At 41.5% G+C, this 16,937-nt stretch overlaps 1 protein-coding gene across 1 annotated transcript in view; it reads left to right on the forward strand.

The window, feature by feature from the left end:
• The window catches only part of TBC1D9 (TBC1 domain family member 9), a 53,034-nt gene extending 43,456 nt beyond the window's left edge, over nt 1-9,578 (forward strand). Inside the window, exons 17-21 of the mRNA XM_027885680.1 lie at nt 3,754-3,819; nt 5,096-5,182; nt 6,074-6,148; nt 6,287-6,387; nt 7,336-9,578. Coding sequence (XP_027741481.1) covers nt 3,754-3,819; nt 5,096-5,182; nt 6,074-6,148; nt 6,287-6,387; nt 7,336-8,049 — 1,043 coding nt within the window. The 3' untranslated portion in view covers nt 8,050-9,578. The remainder of the gene's footprint in view (nt 1-3,753; nt 3,820-5,095; nt 5,183-6,073; nt 6,149-6,286; nt 6,388-7,335) is intronic.
• Nucleotides 9,579-16,937: the final 7,359 nt, after the last annotated feature.

Below are 16,937 nucleotides of genomic sequence, written 5' to 3' on the forward strand. Positions count from 1 at the left end.
GAAGAAGATTCATGAGAAACTTGTGTGCATATGTAAGGGGCAGGGAAGGGATAGAGTGAGGATGCTAATTTTGCCCCTGAATAAAAGTCCTTCTCTTTAGAAGTCTACTGACATGGCACATAGGTGTGTTCCTGTGTGAGGGGAAGAAATCAGCACCCCACAGCATTTGCAGTGGGAAGTACTACCTGTATTCCTTCTGAACTCAGTAACCAAGGCTGCAGACTGAGAGCGGGATGGAAGTCACCTGAAAAGGAGAAAGTGGAGGTGCAGGTCAGAGAAGAAGGCTGAGTGTTGCTAGTGAAGGTTATGGCCTACACAGGTCTTGAAGAAGCCAGATTTCAGGACATGAAAGTCAGTATCACCACAGAGGGAATGTGCAAGCCCCAGGAATAACATGAGGAAGCAAAGATGAGGCAGGTGCCGGCTACTCCTTTTTTGAATATAGCAGGAATTGTTCCCTCTAAGTGATCAGCATTTCACCATCTGTCATGTATTATTTCATGGCAACCTGGCATTTCCTCCAGCTTTACATTTTGATCCTTTTTGAGAGAGAAAAGGTTTCCTAATCTGGCTTTTAGCAACTCTTTGTAAGACTATGCTTATGCATTAAGGCTCCAAATGCAGCCTTGCATTAAAACCTCTGTACAGCGAAGGTAACACCTGCTCTCTTGCAGGTACAAAATAGCTATGTGACAGTAAAACTGGTTGCACACCTCGCCTTCACACCACCCAAAAACCCCAGTGATGCAGTGATTTGTATTTGAGGGACTGTTTGCCAGGTAACACTCAATGGCCTTTTGATGACCCGTGAATTAACTATTCCTGCTGTTAACAGAGTGCTGTTAGTAACAATCAACCAGTTTTTGACTGAGGCAGCAGTTTTTGGAACCAATAATGAGTCATAAGAGCAGGGCCCAGTGTTGACCACTGTGAACAGAAATTAATATAAAATTCATAAATGTGGCTGTAAGCCAACATGACTGAATTAAAATCTTGAATGGGTGAAATAATCAAAGCTGCTTGTTCTGGAAACCCACTTTTTTTTCAGAAACTTAAGCCTAGTGTGGTGTAGTTTCAAAACTTTTTTTTCTAAAAAAAGTCAACCCTGCTGACCCCTTTTGTTTAAGAAGCACATGAATGGTAGAAAGAGCAATGCAGTCAACAGAAACAACATTGGATCTGTTTGAGCATATTTCACCATGCCCCAGGGCTTTTAATAATTCCACAAACATCAGCTGCTTTAGTCTGCCTCAGCAACCCAATATGCCTTGGCTAGGAAAGTATCCTAAATGGCGATTATCTTTTGTTTGAGCAAGATGCATCTGCTCAGTAGATGCCTGTGTCGCCTTTTCCTTGTGGCTGTCCTGGAAAGCATGGGCATTCCGGAGCTGACCTGTGGGCACTGCCCTCTCTCTTCTTACTGAGTCCAAACAGCAGAATTGAACTCTGGCCCTGATTACTCAAGTCTGTCTTTCCTAAAGGAAGTGTCCTATCCAATTACTTCCTAGGCATGGCCCATTTTGGAGGCTACTTGTTGTTGTCTGAAGCAGCCATGGCACCTGAAGAATTTCTGTTTCAAAACTCTCTTTTTCAATAGTGTTATTCCATGTAACCGTAAGGATTTGTTCTGTCCAAACCTCCTTTTGATGCCACTGACTTCTTCTGGGAGCTCCATGAAGAGGAGGTATCAAAGGGCGGTGCTGTGATCTCATGCCCCTTTCTTCTGTGTCAGCCTGAAATCCTTGGGATATGAGAGAACTGCGACTGGGAATCTTCATTTCTTTTTCACTGTCCATGCAGCAAATAGCTTAAGAACCTCCTACTTCAGGTGCCTCTAAGGCCTCAGCTGAGCAAAGATGGAACAACCTGGCATATTCTTCTGTACATTTACTCTGTGTTGTGTTACTGTAAGTTCAGTTAAAGGAGTTATCTTGATTAGTTTGCCCAAGGAGTTGTGCTGCTCAAAAGGCATATTGGTTATGAGCTGTTATTCATCTGCACCCCTGTACCACACTGGGTTAGAGCATGACAGTTGTTGACTCTGCTTCCTAGTAAGCTGGAGAGATTTCTACGCAGACTCAAAGTGGTCTCCTGTCTCCTGTCATGTTTTTGAAATACTCCCTTTTCAGAATGTGCAGCTCTTCCACTTCTCCAGTGGCTGATGCTGACTGCAGCACTCATCACAGCCTCCCGCAAAAGTCAGCACCATGAAAACTGTCTTGCAAGGAGTACCTGAGTGTGTGGTTCTTTTTGGAAGCACTTTTTCTTCAACCACAGATTCAGAAACAGAGTGTTAACCTCACCACTTTTCCAATGCTTTCAGGGAGCTGAATGCTGTACAAACACCCTGCACCCCTCCACCTGTGGTCAAGAGAGGGGCAACTGCAGCCACCACTTTTATGTTGCTATGTTGTCCTCTGCTGGACCTGCTCCAGGAGCTCCATGTCTGTCATGTACTGAGGAGCCCACAAGTGGACACAGCACTCCAGATGTGGCCTCAGTAGGACTGAGTGGAGGGGGCAGGATCACTTCCCTTGACCTGCTGGCAATACTCTCCATAATTTTGAGGAGGAAATAAAGGGCCTGCCATTAGGAAGCACACACGGATACATCTCAGGTGAAAAGCAGTATCAACTGAGCTTTTTCAGTTCTCATCTGGGGACAGAGAGAGGAACAAGCAGCCGACGTGTGTCACCCTGTGCCCTGGTGTCTGCTTCCTTAGCTGTTGGTGGAGGATGCAGAACTGCAGGCAATTCCATGCTTGGGTTATTTCAGGTTGCCTTTAGCAGTGAGGCACAAGCTAAGACACGGTTTCAATACAAGGGAGAGCATTATCTGCATGGCGTGGTACACCAGAGAGGAACATAACAAGGTTTTGTACTTAAAACACCAAGTTGAAAGCAAAATGGCTAACGTAGATGTGCTCAGTCCTTTGGCCTAATATCAGTATTTATTGTAGTATTCAGCTTTACAAAAGACTATGATTGTTAGTATTTGCCAAACCGCACATTGTGGTTTGCATAGCAGAGGCAAGTTGACACGGTCATCTGTAAGGTAAAATAACCTCTGCATAACCTAATTATTGGAGGTTAAGTCATTAGTTTATGAATAGCATGTCACAAAAAGTGAGATATATGAAGAAGTCTGATTATCACTTATTTCATTACTTTAAAATTAAGTACTGTCCATTTAATTAATTGGAAGGAGGGGCTACAATAGACCGCTTGGATTTCATACAGCTAATTGTAGTGTAGACCTGAAAGGAATAGGGGTTGATGTGGATAAATCACTAGAAAGTATTGCCTGAACATCAGTTTAGCCCATGGCTCAGCTGTGATAAATGCTGTTTACTTGAATTTCTCTCCTTTTTTAGGTAAATGTTTCATTGCTCTGAGTCTTGTGATGTTTTTATTGGATCCTCAGATCAGAAAGTTTGAAGTCCACACAAAAAGGTCTTGTTAACTTTCAGCCAGAGGCCCTTCTGGGTGGTAATGCCATGACCATAGCTTATTTTTGAGCATTATAAAATAGGCATTTAATGAAGGACCCAAGGTTGAAGTGTTCTCTTGCTATTTCTACTGCAGACTGTATAATCTTATATATCAAGTGACTGCCTTGTGATTTTGGTCTGTAAAGGGAGTACAGTGCTTCCCAGAGTAAATGTAGCAGCTTCTAAATCAAAATATTGCAGCAGTAATAAATAAAATGACATTGAATGCTGAGTAATAATGTACTGTATGTAATGCTGTTTAGGTGCAGCATGCCATGGAGATCTTACAGAGAAGCTGAAGCTGCTGTATAAAATGCACGTTTTGCCTGGTAAGTAAATGATGCTAAAATAGCTGTTGTCTTGTTGAGAACAGGAATTTGGAGCAGAGTTGTTTATGACTCGCTTTCCCAATTAAAAATTAATTTGTGGGAATTATCGTAGCTGTTTATGCAGCAGTAGAATGAAGATCTTCTACCATAACCAGACGGAGATTTGGAAAGTCTGAAAGCACCCACACAGCCCTCTATCTTTCCAACCACGCACAGGCCATTTATATGTGTCTTCTGCCTGTTGATCTGGGGTTGGTGTTATCCCCCATGCATAAATACAGTGTTCTTCAACTTTTGTTGCCATAATAATGCACTTTATTTAATAGCAAAGCTAGTTTGAAATGTTCCTGCATGCCCTGGTTCCACGTTTCTGTCCCCAGGCTTTCTTCTTGGTTTCCCCTCTGGGCTGACACAACTGTTTGCAGAGGGAAGCTCCAGATGGTTTCATAGATGTGTTTTCCAGGGAGCTGTACAAACTTGGACTCAGCTAAGTGAGAGAGGCAGTTTAGGGTGGAGAGGGGACGAAAACATCTCAAAACCATTTTGCTTCTGAAGAAAATTATATCCTGGAACTGTATCCTCTCTGTCTTGTCACGCAAGTGCCGTAAAGAACCTATTGCTGTCCTCACTGAACCTGCGATTTTAAGTATGTTGCAACTGCTTGGGTGGTTTAAGTCTTGTGTCCCTTTACATGCTCTGGTAAAGATGTCTAAAGGCTTTAGGAGGACATTCACCTTCATATGCTTTGAGCGTGAGTCCCTGATTGTTCCCAGCTGGCTTTGCTTGGAGGTAGGCTTGAGAGATTCATTAATTAAACAGGGAAAAAAAAAGGCTTTAAATACTTTTAAAAAATACTTTAAAAATTATTGAACCATAACAGAAGAGATCTCTTTTTAAAAATGCAACTTCTGGTATTTGGGGACTGGTAAGCTGATAACAGATCATGACAGACTGTTCCCAGCTAGTAAAGAGTTCATACCCTGCTTAGGACACGCTGAGCTGCACAGAAGAAAGTAGTGGAGTAGCCAGGGGAAGATGGGTAAGCCAACCTCTGAAGGCAAGCAGCTCCTTTTTAGACAATATTGGATATGGGAAGAAGACAGTTCAGGTCCAGCTGTTCATTTCCTGTAAGCTGAAAAGAGATGATTCCTAGCCCATCACATCCTCACACTTTTACTTCTAGAAACTGACATTCTAAATGTATTAATGGAAATATCTTTTAGTTTTTAATTAAAGGGCAGAATTGTTAATGAAATGTATTTACTATATTCCTTAGATCCGTCCCCTGAGCAAGAAGAGCCAGACTCTGCTTTTGAAGCTACTCAGTACTTTTTTGAAGACATCACACCAGAGTGTACGCACGGTAGGCAACTTTTGTCTCGGGCATGAAAAGATGAGGTAATGCATTTCAGAGAACATGTGCTACTTTTTAATTGGGTTAAACTTTGCAAGTGAAGTATTCCCTGTAAAAGGAAGTATGAAGCATTTGTTTATATTTTATATCCTTAGAGGTGCAGGCATGTTTACACCAAGAGCCACCCTGGGTTGTGCATTGCAGAAGTACTTGCAGAATAACGTCAAGTGTTTTGTAATAGATGTAGTTTTGTGATAAGTCCAGCAGATATGTCTTGATGGAGAATAAGAATGGATATATTGGCTTTCACAATATATTTGGATCAGAACTTAAAAATATTCTATGAAACTGAAATCGAAAGATACATCAAAATGTAGTTCAGCAGTTCGAAATCTTTTCATGCCCTGATGAGAGGCAGCATCTCATTGCTGTTGCCTTAAATGGCTTTATCTTTCTTGAGATATTTGATGTGAAGTTTCTCTCTGATCCAAGGAAAATATAGCCCATTCTCCTGGTTACAAGGGGGAGGAAGGTTGTTTGAAAATATGAGTAGGAGTTAATAGACTGGAACTGGCAATTTTAAGTCCTGAGAGACTAGAGAAGGTGCGTTAATATAATCACCAAACGTACATCGTGCTAGAAGTTGTCTGTGTTGTGGTAACACATTGTACTACACAAAAAAAATTTTAAAATGGTCCAAGTCTTATAAGTGATATTACAAATTAAATGGAATATGTCAGCAGGTTTAAGAATAACCAAAAACATCATTTATTCCCATCATTTTTACTCTGCATTTTCTGCAGTGTAAACATTTTTATATTTTGCACTGTACACGTGAAAACTATATATGTATCTAAAACCACACTGATCTCTCTCTCCCCCTGCCCCTCCACTTCCTAGTTGTTGGCCTAGACAGCAGGAACAAACAAGGAGTAGATGATGGGTTTGTTACAGTGAGTCTGAAAACAGACAAAGGTATGCGTGGTGTCTTCATGTGAGTTACATCTTTTGTTTCTTGTAAAGATGCTCCTTTTGAAAATGGAAAAAAAGGTATTAATTTAAGGTTTCTTCATGGACTTTTTCCTGCATCTATGGGTAATTTGTTGACAACAGGCAAGAAGAGCTCACAAGATAATCGGAATTATCTGAGAATGTGGAGCCAAGAGAATAAATCCAAAGCCAAAAACACAAAGGATTTGCCCAAACTGAATCAGGTAATTCAGGTGATAGTTACTTATTTTTCATTAGCATTGAACTTTCTTCACATATATATAAATATTCATTTAACATCGAGCAAAGGTTTTATTTTGAGGCAGATACTTTTTTACCATAGAGCAGCAGTCAGCTGATTACAGAAGTTAGTTGTTTTCAAAATATTGAAGCTGGCATTCAGCTCCCAAAACATCCCCAAAATGAGACACGCACATACAGCACTGATAACATTAATTTGATCTCTAGACAAAGGGTGATGTGACATTGAATATCACCAGCTAGCTAACAATGTCTGATACACATAACCTGAAAGAAGCATTTCATGTTTTGTGATTTATACTGCCAGTCTCATTCCCCTCAGATCCACAGCTGGTAGGGAGGAGGAGACCCACTGGGATAGATGTTCCCTCCAGAGCATGTAGGGAATTGTTGCCTGTAGAACAGTGATTCTTAGTTTAGGTAGCCCTGAGCAAATCTCTTTCCTATTTAATTCATGAGTTTTGAATTTCCAAAGACTTTCATCCAGCCAAGTTACCCCTCTCACATAAAGAGTGCTGCAGGTCTTACTTAATTTTTCATTATTTCTCATTAGTTTTAGCAGACCCCCTAGTTATACTTAGCATCATTCCTGCAAGAAAATCCACCAAAATGAATGCTGAGTGTCTTACTGCTCACCCTCTGTTGCCCTCCTGTGGCTGCAGAGAATTATGTTTGTCATCTGTTGGACGAAACATCCAGTGGTTTATTCGTAAATAACTTTGAGACCTGCAACACATATGTCTGCCCAGTCACTGAAAATGCTTTCTAGAGTGCACCCAGGTTACTTCCAATTTTAGTTTAATCACACCAACTATTGTCATGCCTCAATTCCAGGCTTTTAAGACTGATTTAGTAGACATCAGCCTCATTTATTTTCTGCTCTCATTAATGTTTCCTCCCTCTGTGTTCAGGGACAGTTCATCGAGCTGTGCAAGACGATGTACAATATGTTCAGCGAGGACCCCAACGAGCAGGACCTGTACCACGCCACCGCTGCTGTGACCAGCTTGCTTTTGGAGATCGGGGAAGTGGGCAAGCTCTTCAGCGTGCAGCCCACCAGCGAGGCAGACAGCAGCAGTAACAGCTGCAGCAGAGCTCTCCAGAGTGAGCTGTTTCAGAAGAAGGAGCATCAGCAGTACCCCCTGGAGCAGCACAAGCCGCTCCAAAGCAGCGAGGAGGAGGCCGTTTGCCCCGACAGTGCCCTGGGCATGCAGATGGAAGACATTAAGCTTGACGACTCTTCTCCCAGGGACAACGGGGCCTGTTCCTCCATGCTCATTTCCGATGATGACACGAAAGATGACAGTTCCATGTCCTCCTACTCGGTGCTGAGTGCGGGCTCGCATGAGGAGGAGAAGCTGCACTGCGAGGACATCGGTGAGGACACCGTTCTGGTGCGGAGCAACCACACCCCTGCCCTCCGCAGGAGCACGAGCATCGACAGGGACTGGGCTATCACCTTTGAACAATTTTTAGCCTCCCTTTTGACTGAGCCAGCGCTGGTGAGGTACTTTGACAAGCCTGTGTCCATGATGGCTAGGATTACCAATGCCAAAAACGTAAGGATGAGGGGTAGACCCATAACCTCGGCCAGTGACTATGAAATCTCTACTATGTCGGGATAAAAGGCAGTCGGGTTTTTGATTTTCTTTTTTTTTTTTTTTTTCTTATTCTGTATTTATTAGTACCTGGCACAGGCCCTGGTATTTTCAGAACATGATTGTTTTCACTAATGTGAAAATGTTGGGGTGCATACTTAACTATCTTGAAGTATAATCACTCTTTCTGTGGGAAATGTTACACAAATGCAAATTTTATTCAAAATACAGAAAAAAAAATAACGGTTGTCAGTGAAGTGTGTGTATTATTAATCTTGCTGTCAATATATAATGGTAAAGATAAGTTCTGAAATTCTAAATGTAAACTTAATGCCAATATTTATGTGCATTTTTAAAATAGACATATATAGAGATCTGGTTCTTGGGAGAAAAAAATCAACAGAATGGGAAGAACCTAAAATTTAAAGGGATGCTGTCAACCTGAAAAGGACCTCAGGTGAAATTAAGTTCCAGGCAACATCCCTGAAGGATAATTTTATTTCACATATTTTTTTTCAAAGAGGTTTCTAATGTATGCTTCGATTTTTTTTTTTTTTTTTTTGAACATATGAAAGACCACTTCAGTGACACCTGCCTGGCTCCTAACTTCCTCTGCCTGAGACTGGTATGCTCAAGTAAAAGTGAGAAGTCCATTCCAGACCTAGCTGGCACATCAGGCAAATGTGGATAAATGTGATGGTTTCTGCTCTGATGGAGGGCAGAGCCCTTTTGCCTTTCTCTGGGTTCAGCCTGGCAGAGAGAGCCCTTTCCCACCTGCAGGCACCAAAGAGAGATTTCCAGCATGACCCTGCCCAGAGCTGTATTCCTAACCAGTGGACTTGGAAGCTTTGCTGGTGTGCTCCAAAGACAGTGTGTACAGGTCCCAGAACAGATTGGTAGAGTCTCTTTTTAAAATTTGAAATCTGTTTTTAAAAGTTAAAAATATATATATATATATCTACTTCTAAGGCTGACCTACAGCAAATATAGCTTAGCTCTTAAAACTAACCTTTACCACCAACGTATTATATCCTTGTTAGATTAAGAAAATGAAAGCCTGTATTGCATAAGTCTTTATTTACTACAGTGTAAAGTAGCAGTAATGAAAAAAAATCTGCAAGATAATGTAACTGAATGTTGAAGTCTTACTGAGAACACTGTCACTTTATATAAAATGAATAGTATCCTGTATTGACTTACTGAATAATATGTTCAAATGAAAACTGGAGCACCTGCACTTTGAATCCTTGCTTTTTTTATACAGAAATTCAGGATTTTTTTTTAAATTTTGTTAGCTGTTTTTTAATTGATATTTGTTTGGTTCAGGATCATGCCTACATGCCTAATCTTTATTTGCTGTTTTGAGAACATTTTTGTAGAATACTGTTGATTTTTTTATACTCCTGTATAATATTGCATCCATGTAACTTGCAGATTTTTTTAGCACAAGCTATGTTTAATTCCTTTGTTTTAAAAGAATGCTTTTAAACTGTCAGATGAAGTGGTTTTCAACCACAAATAGGTAATGTGAACAAATAAAGTACACTCTGCACAGATTTGATTTTTAACTCTTAAAGTCATGCTAGAGGGAAAAGCAGGTGGTTGTGCTTTATTACACAGACAAATTCAAGTATGCAGACATGTAGCAGTATGAAAAAGCACTATAGTCTGTGCTGTGGAAAAAACACATAGACTGTGGATTAGTTTACATGTGTATCAAATAATGATATTAGTTCAAACAGTGACATTAATTTGAAGCCCTGATTACCATTTTGAACACTGTGGCTTTGTTTTAACTTAAGATACCGAGGTCAGAGTGGGGTGCCTTATTGTAATGCCTGGCAGCTGAATAAGCTATAATGGAAGTCTTCAGCACTAAGAGTTAACATCCTGAAGTGGGCTATTGACCTTTTTGGGTTTGCAGATCCCTGAAGTATTTCTCTTTTAGGTCTCTGTTATGGTAAAGTGAATTTAAGCCTACCATCAACCTTCCACACACCCCTGGAGACACTCAGACGAAAGCTCAAAAACCTTTGTTCATCTCAGAAGGCTTTGTCAGCTTTGTTCCACACCCCACCCACAGGGCAGGGGATGCAACGTACCATGAGAATTAATTTGCTGTTATGACTCCTGTTAACAAGAAGAGGCATCCACAAGTGGATTCCTGGTGTAACAAGAGCCATTTTACAAGGCAACTTCTTTCTCTTTTGCTCTAGTAGCCTTCCTTACCTTCATGTCAGCAAAGCTCCTAAGTGTGAGCCAGGTCATCTTTAAGATGGGTTTTGCTGTAGGCAGCAGCCAGGTGAGCCGATTTTCTCCAGGTTTTTTTGGATAAGGCTGCTCACCTGATCAGGACCACAGCAAACAGCCACGGGGCAGATGCCTACTTGATGACATCATGTGCTGTGACCTGTTCTTTAGTAGCTGGCTGGGAGCTGGTGAGTGGAAAGCTACAGAAGAGTTTGACTGACCAGCATACAGTGATGTGAAACCTGTGAGAGAATGTGAGTATTCTGAAAGTCTAATCTGTATGTGCAGGTGTCCTACACAGAAAGTGAGTATGGTTTTTTACAAGTACCTATGCGTTGTGCTTCCTGTGCTTGGAGATACAGTCTCTTTAACCTGTGAACATAGAGTTCAGTTGGGGCTGCTATTTTATAGAGCTTTCTGTATTAAAAAAAAAAAAAAAAAACAAAACCAACCAAACAAACAAAACCATAAGGAAATATTCTTCTAAAATTTTCTTCCAGTCTGTCTTTCAGCTTAGTTAATGCTGATAATACATGGAAGTTCAGTGGCATTTGTTTCCTTCATTGTAGCATCTTGCAGCTCTTGAATTCTAGGTGTTGGGGCTGAGGGTTGTTTTTGAGACTTGTGAACGTTTGTTGTTATGCAGACAGGAAGGTCATTATGTGATGTATTAAACTTAGCAAAAAATTAACATAAAATCTGTTGTAAAGAGAAAAACACTTGATGAGTTCTTATACAGTGATGCTGGGGCTAGCTACTTTTATAATAGATGTCAGGTGTTGTGTCATAACTTTAGATGGCAGAGGCTGGTGTGGTATATATGGTGTGACATGTAAGGGACTGTGGCAGAGAAAGGCAGCGTCATTAAAGCAGTTGGACAAGCAAAGAGGCAGTGCTTTTTGCGTGGAAGGTTTTGCAGCCGGGTCTGGTTCCTCTGCTGGGTACTCTGCAAGCCTCTGCATTCCTCCTGTCAGAGGGCCTGTGCTACTAATCTGTAATCTTGTAGCATCATATTGAAACTGGTACTTGGATGTCAACAGTAGGTGCAATACAGTAACCAAAAAGAAACTGTTGGGAAGAGTTTTCAATTCCATCAGAATGCGCAGAGCAACAAACTGAAGCTGGTGCATAAGCACTGTAAACCTACAACCTGCCTAAATGGGAAAGCAGTAGGTTAGGGGAGGCACCTGAGGCTGTCCCAGTGTATAATAGGTAGGGAATGCGGCTCACCAAGTCCCTGCCAGTTTGGGTTGTACGTGCCTTGGTGAGTTCCAGTGCTGTTATTCTGCAAACTTGTGGCATCCCTGTGAGTGACAACCATGATGCCGTGAGTCTGTTCCAGTTACTGGTAATTCTGTGATAACAAGGTATGCTAGTAGAAGATGCCTTTTATCAGAAATTAAGTATTTAACAGTAAAAGATAGTTGATGCTGTTGTATCCACTTTAGTAAAAAACACGGACTAGTTGGGCTTAGAGTAAAACATCTGGAAAAAATGAGGAAACACTGAGGAATTGTGTATGAGCTGGTGGGTTAACACAGCCTATGGCAGAGCATGCTGTAGTATCCTGGCCTTTTGCTTAGCTAGAGTATGAGGTTCCAGTGTCTGGGGCCTTTCTTTGAATCCTGATGTCAGCAGCTGGTGCTGTGGAAGAAGCTGGTCTGTGACAAGAGCTCACCAGATTAGGCACATGCAGACATATTATAGTGAGAATGAAAGTGAAGCAATTGTGTTTATTACTGAGCCTTATCCTCTGCTATTTCTGTTTCTTTCCACTAGAAGATAGTCTCGAGTCAAGTGTTACTTAGTTCAAGTGGCAATTGAGACTTCCAATGTCGTGGTTCAACCCCAGGCAGCCACCAAGCCCCACACAGCCGCTCACTCAGTCCCTCACCAGTGGGATGGGGGAGAGAATTAGAAGGGTAAAAGCCAGAAAGCTCATAGGTGGAGATAAAGACAGTTTAATAGGGAAATCAAAAGCCACGCACACAAGCAAAGCAAAACAAGGAATTAATTCACTGCTTCCCATGGGCAGACAGGTGTGTTCAGCCATCTCCAAGAGAGCAGGGCCCCATCGAACACAGGTTATTTGGGAAGACGAACACCTTAACTCCAGAGGTCCCTCCCTTCCTTCTTCTTCCCTCCACTTTATATACAGAGCATGATGCCATATGATCTGGAATATCCCTTTGGTCAGTTGGGTCACCTGTCCCAGCTGTGTCTCCTCCCAACCATCCCTGCACCCCCAACTTCCTCACCAGCGTGGCAGTGTGAAAAGCAGAAAGGGCCTTGGCTCTGTGTGAGCCCTGCTCAGCAATAACAAAAACATTTCTGTATTATCAACCCTGTAGCACAGATCCTTCAGCACAGATCCAAAAGACAGCCCCACAGCAGCCACTGCGAACAAAATTAACTCTACCCCAGCCAAAACCAGCACAATTTAAAATGCTGATTTATTCAATAGCAAAACCAGAAGGCAGCCTGAGAGCACATAATAAGAACAAAAATGTGGCAGTGGAAAATAGCTAATAATAGAAAACTGCAACAGGCTGATATGGCAGCATTGCTGTGCAAGCATGATTTAGACCTGGGAATATAAGGGGTGAAATGCAGGAAGTTAGTCTTAACTGCAGTGCAAGATGCTCCTGATAAATGGTGGCAGATAACATCTCAAGGCACCTCACTTCAGAAGATAGTTTAATTCTGGTTCTTTTCTGTAGTATCTCAATATGTCAGTTTAAATCTCCTGAATAACTGTTTCCTCGTCCCATTTGCATAAGTGACCAACCTGACATTTGGGGTTAGTAGGACTGAGATGTTTCAGGGTTTTGAGAGTTTCTCCTTTAAAATGTTCTCCAGAGTTGTTCTCCAGCTTGCAAATTTTGTTCTTGGAGTTTTGCTTCCCTGAACAAAACTACTTTTCAAGTTGCCTCTGAGAGTTAACTTTTCGGTCCTTCAAACAAAATTGCTCTTGTGAGGTTTTTTGGGTTTTTTTGGTGTGTGTCAGTTTGGTTTTTGGTTTTCTTTAAAAGCCCAAAACAGAGCTTTTCAAGTAAGGATTTTAAAAGGAACTGGGGAAAAAAAGCAGTAATAAACCTCTACCACTTGCAGCAGCCTATCTGTGTTATTTTCTCTTACATTGCAAAATCAATGCTTTCTGTGGCCTGGACCAAAACGATGTGACAGAAGGGATGCTGCCACCTTTCCACTCGGGTATAGAACAAAGTGAGCTGAGGGCTGGGAAGCCCCTCTGCTAAGCCAAGCAGGAAGCATCTCCTCTGGTCTCCCAGGAATGCGGGGGAGTTCCAGGCTGTAATAGTCCCAAATCCACAAGATGTGTCAAACTCAGACTTTCCCACTGCAGGATTTCCTCTTAGATGTAGGATACCAAGTGGACTTGCGTGCAAGCATGTTTCTCTGTGGTATCAGACTGATCTTGAGAGGTTAAACCAAACACTTTTTGTGTAGATCTCACAGTCAGATTTAAATCTTACTCCTTTCTTCTTGTGTTTGACTTAAGGTGTGTATCTTGGATGCTGATCTAAAAACTAGCTGGCCTTTGTTCCCACTGTTGCTGCATTTTCCAGTTCAGCTTCCATGCACACAGATGTTCTGCTGCCCCCCATTTCAACAGTTGGTGCTGTAGTATTATTTCCTAACAATGCCTACTTTCCTAGGCACAAAGGCAAGCCCCGTACAAGAACCAGAGACCTCTAAACAAGTTCTTGGAGCTGGAGGGGAGAGAAGAGGAAAGAAAAAAAAGCTAGGAAAAAACTAGAGAAAAACCTGCACCACCCAGTGCAGGTGCACAAACAGAGAGCACAGCTAAGTGAGAACTTACATTTTTTAGCAGGCCAAACACACTAATGCTGACAATATTTTGGAATAACCCGTTCTTTATTTGCTACCATTGTAAACATCTCTATTACACAGACATCACAGTTTACATTATTGCTTTTGTATCATGGTAAACAGGGATTCCTATTAGTATGCAGCTATCTAAGCACAGTGTGATAAGAAGAAACTACCCACAAGCTGTCTTGGGCTGGGTTGTTTTTAATTTCCTAGAGAAAGACAGACAGTATCTAGACTGATACATGAAACATCAGTCCAAAAATTGGTCAACATTGTACTACAGCAACACAAATATGACAGAAAGAAATCACAGGTTACATCTTCGCCACGCGTTCACTAGCAGTATTTTCAAGAATACTGACTGCCCACCTAACTAAATACAAACTTTTTCATTATGATAATACCTAAAACAAGGCTAAGTAATTTTTTTCATAAAATTTTATTTAAAGTGGGATGGAAAGTCTGGAAAACCACTGCTTGGGGCTTCGTGTGTGTCTAATCGATGTTTGCGTGTTTTGTTTTTCAAAGAGTGAAAATGCACAACTGTTTATCTGAGGTGTTTAAATTGGCCCCTTTTCCAATTGTCCTTTAGGACAAAACGGCCTATCCTTTACACGGCTGTATCAGAAGCACAACCAGTTTAAAAACATTCTCATTTTCTTTTCTAAGTAGCACTGTCTTCAGATCACTTTCCAGTCATGTTGGTTATTTATGAAGCAAGGTGTTTACTTAGTGAAAAACTAGATTTTACTTTTGCTTGTGGTAAACTACTTATCTTCAGATTATTTTGTTCAGAGTGGCACCACGTTTCAAGCATACAAACATTTTGAACAACAAAAGTGGAGGTAGTTTGTTAAACAGTTGCTACAGGAACACCAAAAGATTTAGAGAACCACCTTGTCTTAAGTTTTAGAATTTTTTTCTTAAATTGCGTACAAGCTCTCACATAGTGAATGCTTTTAAAGAGGCAGCAAGTTAGAAAACCAACAGCAGTTCCAAATTCTAAAGACAGTATGTACTTTAAAGCGTGATGGTTAATAAATAATAAGAGAATTTAGCGAGTTTTTAAGGCTCTCAGAATAACCTGTGAGCAACAAATTCTGATGCTGAACAAATTGATTATATCAACCTTGCGTAAAGGTGGCCTGCCTCCATTTCCCATCTTCCATAACCTCAGGATTGTCACCCTACTACAGAGTTAGCATAAATTAACGCTGACTAGTAAAGCATCGCTCTTCCCTTCCCTAAACACAATTTTACCTTTTCCCCTATATCTTCTACCTACCACCATAATACCATTAGCCTACCACTGGTGCAAACAGGGACACCCAGTACTAGTCTACATATAGTGAGTGACTCCTAGACAGAATTACTGGGCATGCAAATTCTAACTCTTTACGGGGAAGGTGTACTGGAGCCTAACATAGACATTCACCCTAATTACTACATGCAAGCTATTGTATTCCCGTATGTCTCACTCACTGATGATGGTTGGGTTTACTTTTTCCCCTTGTATACTGCCACAGTTTAGTCCCAGGTCACTCATTGATTTAAGAAGAAAAAAAAAAAGCTAACAGAGATGCATCTCACACTAAGCTCTATCTACATTCTACACTAAAACATCTCAGCTGTGTGATAGGAAATCTGAAACTTGGTGCTTGGGCTTTAGAAGCCTCGGCAATAGTTAAATGTCAGTCTCCCAGCGAACAAGGAGCCCAGTTAAAGTTTCAATGCTGGACAGACAAGGGTGTAGATTATTTTTGCAACTGTTGCCAAAAAAACCCAGAACTTGCAAACCTAGCTCCAGGGAGTGTTCAGAGATGGCTCAAGCAACTTTTCACTAGCTGGAAAGCAGTAGATGAAAATAAAGAATAGGATCTCCTTTCCTGCTGCTGCTAAACATACTGGGGTCACTTCTGAAATTGAAACTCAGTCTCGTGTTGCTTGCAAAGGAGATCTACAAGCAGTGGCAGAAGTTATTAATGAATACAAACTTGACAGAAGCTGAGGCTAGAAAGCATACTTGGAAAGAGTCCACTTTCCGCTTCCCTTCTCAGATTTTAGGCATGTCCAATGTCTGCAAGGGTCAGAGAAACAGAGCTTCACTGCAGGACCTGAATCGCAGAATGCTCTCCACAGGATCTCAGCTTTTCAGTGGTGAGAATTACAGGATCCATGTACCTGGAAGCAGCAAAAGAACTGGGCTTCCCACGGTCAATTTTGTATCTAATCTGGTCAGTTTAACTGTTCGGTTTGCAAGCCAGGGCATAACCGTAAATACTCTCCCTGTGAGCGTCTTCACAGTGCTTTTTTTTTTTTTTTTTTTTTTTTTAAGTGGAACAGCATCCAACCCAACACAGGTGAGATGAGGCCGCTCTCCACTCTCTCCTACACCTAAAGTACCATAAAAAGAAAACAGAACTGTGTTACCTCCTACACATGTACTGTCTACCCTGATCCAGGAGCTTTCCCACAAGCAAGAGATGACCAACATTTAAGGGATCAAGAGCACATGGGTGGAGGCAGTGCAACAAGTCACTAGTTACACAATACAGACTCACAGAATTGCTGAGGTGGGAAGGCACACCCAGGAGATCACTCAATCCAATCTCCTGCCCAAAGCAGGGTCCCTCAGAACAGGCTGCTTAGGGCCACATCCAACTGGGTTTTGATGCAATCCAATCTCCTGCCCAAAGCAGGGTCCCTCAGAACAGGCTGCTTAGGGCCACATCCAACTGGGTTTTGATGATCTCCAAGAGATGCAGTACTACATATTATAATATATTTCATACTTATGTAGTGTAACAATA

This window comes from Empidonax traillii, unplaced genomic scaffold, assembly GCF_003031625.1.
Source record: "Empidonax traillii isolate 1590-97213 ecotype Southwest subspecies unplaced genomic scaffold, ASM303162v1 scaffold170:size2694500, whole genome shotgun sequence".
Classification (NCBI taxonomy): domain Eukaryota; kingdom Metazoa; phylum Chordata; class Aves; order Passeriformes; family Tyrannidae; genus Empidonax; species Empidonax traillii.